Source organism: Ranitomeya imitator, chromosome 3 (genome assembly GCF_032444005.1).
Source record: "Ranitomeya imitator isolate aRanImi1 chromosome 3, aRanImi1.pri, whole genome shotgun sequence".
Taxonomy (NCBI): domain Eukaryota; kingdom Metazoa; phylum Chordata; class Amphibia; order Anura; family Dendrobatidae; genus Ranitomeya; species Ranitomeya imitator.
Window position 1 is genome coordinate 710,320,826 of NC_091284.1, and position 3,168 is coordinate 710,323,993.

General features: G+C 40.0%; 1 protein-coding gene across 1 annotated transcript; it reads left to right on the forward strand.

Moving 5' to 3' along the window:
* The first annotated feature begins 2,190 nt into the window (after positions 1-2,190).
* Positions 2,191-2,955, forward strand: LOC138671738 (olfactory receptor 5AR1-like). The gene has a single exon (XM_069759890.1). It carries the CDS (start codon positions 2,191-2,193, stop codon positions 2,953-2,955), a length of 765 nt encoding a protein of 254 aa, XP_069615991.1.
* The last annotated feature ends 213 nt before the right edge of the window (positions 2,956-3,168 follow it).

Genomic DNA, 3,168 nt, shown 5'->3' on the forward strand with positions numbered 1-3,168 from the left:
GGTTATGAACAGCAGTTATATAAATTACAATCAACCATGGGATTCCTTATTCCTAGCAGCCAAGACAAATAATGTGCGATTCATCCAGCCTTGTTTTTTAGATTATGAAGCCTCGTAAGTATCTATTTTCTTTTATGATCAGTTTCCCTCACACACATTAAATAAATAAAATTGTTCTTTATTATTATGGACACTATGTGGTTGGTATACAGCTATTAAACCCCAAAGTGTGCAGCCTAATTTGATTTATTTTCATTTTTAAAATCTTTGCATTATTACACCATAGTATTTTTTTTTATGGCGCTCACCTTGCGGTATAAATGACAAATTAAAAAAAATGATTCCCAAAATAACATGTTATTCCCTATTGCCGGGGAAGAAGATAACTTGTTGATCACTGGGAGATCCCAAGAATGGGGTTCTGGAAACTCAAGAATGAGTCCCCATCCAGGTTCTCATATTGTAGTCATGTCTCCATATTGTAGTTATGTCCCCATACAGGTCCCCATATTTAGTTATGTCCTCATCCAGGTCCTCATATTGTAGTTATATCCCCATATTGTAGTTATGTCCCCATCCGGATCCCCATATTGTAGATATGTCACCATCCAGGTCCCCATATTTAGATACGTCCCCTATTGTGCTGTTCTTCATATATGTGTAAAAGAAAAAAAAAGATTCTTCTCATCTGTTCTCTGTTCCCTCTGCTTCCATACTGTACATGTGGCCACAGGCACCGTAGACCCCTTGACAATCGTGGCCCTATACAGCAGCCACTTTATTTCAGTTGAATGTAGCCCTTGGACGCACATTCAATTGAAATGTATTGCTGCTCAGAGACTCTCTACACAGCAGTACCAATGCAAGCCACCGGTCAATCAGAGGCCAGCAGCTGACATCTGCATGCTGGCGTATGACAGTGATATTATACTCTGCTGCGTTGGCATGCCTATGTCAGCTGCTGGCCTGGCTCTGATTGGATGATGGCTTGCATTGGTATTGCTGTATAGAGAGTCTTTGCCCGGCAATACATTTCAATTGAATGTGCGTCTAAGGACACACATTCAGCTGAAATAAAACGCTGCAGTTGGCACCCCCCTGGACCAGGCAGGGATCGCAAAGGGGTCTACAGTGCCTGTGGGCTGCATGAAGCAGTCTCAGGGACCGCATGTAGCCAACGGGCTGCTTGTTTGAGACCCCTGTTCTATGGAATCTAAGTCACATAACTAATTCACCCATTGGAAAAAAGATCCAATAGTCATAGGCGAAAGTCTCCACGCATTCATTCTTTTCAAAGATGCTACATTGCTAAAAGATCTCAAGATTGGGGTGGGCAAAAAATGTCCTCCAGGAGGTTCCATGTAAGGATCAACATTACACACATCAAGATAGGAGAGCTGGTTGATTCCATGCCCCTATGGATTAAGGCTTTCAGGAATATGCATATTTGGCATTTGTATCAAGAGGATACTGTGAAATAAAGGACAAATCAAGGTGTCTATTTATGAGTTCTATCTGTGTAATGTATGGCCTACATAAAATTTACCAGCTTGTAGATTGTAAATGACACAGGAGTTAAGTTCCCCATACACATTCTTCAGCCGACAGCTTTGTTTTCCATCTCTCCCATACACAGTAATGTTCGCTCTGTCAAGTGCTCCTGTGTTCTCTATGAGAGAGTCACTGCCAAACACATCTGGCAACGACTTATCTCGGAGATAACAAAAGAATTGGAGTGTGAAATCAGACTCCGCTCCGGCTGACAATAGCATAATGTTTATGGGGAAGCTTCACACTATTATCTAGTGCTGTCGCCATCTGTTTTTTGATTTGTGCTTACCTTTAGATTTAATAAACATAGATCATGAAAACCTTCTCAAGAAGAATGAATCTGAGCTGCCCTGTCTACGTATGGAGCCGTTAACACAGTCAATTTCATGGCATCTCTTTATTCTGCTACTCCAAGGAGCAGTGCGTATACAAAAAGCAAATCTAATCACCACAAATGAAATGACGAATAATACAAAAAATCAGACATTGATGAGCACATTTTCACTCTTAGGCTTGACGGGTGACAATCATCTCCAATGCTTTCTTTTCATTCTCTTTTTTATGATATACACCCTTGCTATTGTAGGAAATGTATGCATAATCATATTATTTCAGCTTGCTCCTAGTTTACAGACACCAATGTACTTCTTTCTGAGTCACTTGTCATTTTCTGATCTCTGTTACTCTTCTGTCATCACCCCGAAACTCCTGGACATATTAATATCTGGGGATGCGTCTCTTTCGTACAGTGCCTGCATGCTTCAACTTAGCTTCTTTAGTGTATTTGGCAGTCTGGAATCCCTCATCCTGGCGCTAATGTCATGTGACCGCTGTGTGGCGGTGAGCAGGCCGCTATTATACCAACGCCTAATGACAGCATCAATGTGCCGGCAATTGATGGCAAGCTGCTACATAGTTGCTATTGTAACTTCAGTTTTAAATGCGTCCTATGCATTTCAGCTTTCTTTCTGTGGACCAGTGGTCATTCATCATTTTTACTGTGACTACCCCCCTTTGCTGAAGCTTGCATGCTCTGATACTTATGTCAATGAACTTGTACTCTTGTCCTCTGTGGCATTGGTTAGTGGCATATCTGTGGTCACTATTATGACTTCCTATGGTTATATTATATTTATTGTGCTTGGTATTCGGTCTACAAGGGGCAGACAGAAGATTTTCTATACTTGTTCATCTCATCTTACTGTTGTTATCATGTTTTATGGCACTGTACTGTTCATGTATCTGCGTCCAAGTGTACAGTATTTTTCAGAACAAGACAAAGTAGTGGCTGTGTTTTATACAGTGATAATTCCTGCATTAAACCCTGTAATTTATAGCTTGAGGAACAAAGAACTGCAGACTGCTTTTAAAAAAATTCTGGAAAAAAAATGTATACATTTCTAAAGGGGCATTTATACTACAAGATAATTGTGAATGAGCATTGTTAAATACTCTTATTTCATGATTATCCATTGACAATCACCTTCAACCAAATATTTTTTCAAGGCTATTGTATTCCCTGCAAACAATGACATTTTTTTAAACACAAATACGCGTCCACTGTAAGTTTAGCTTTTATTCGATTTTTTTATGACTGCAAGCAGTCCTTGGAAAACT

What these genes read in the sequence shown, in the direction of transcription:
- LOC138671738 (XM_069759890.1), top strand. Translation starts at nt 2,191, where the DNA reads ATGTACTTCTTTCTGAGTCACTTGTCATTTTCTGATCTCTGTTACTCT.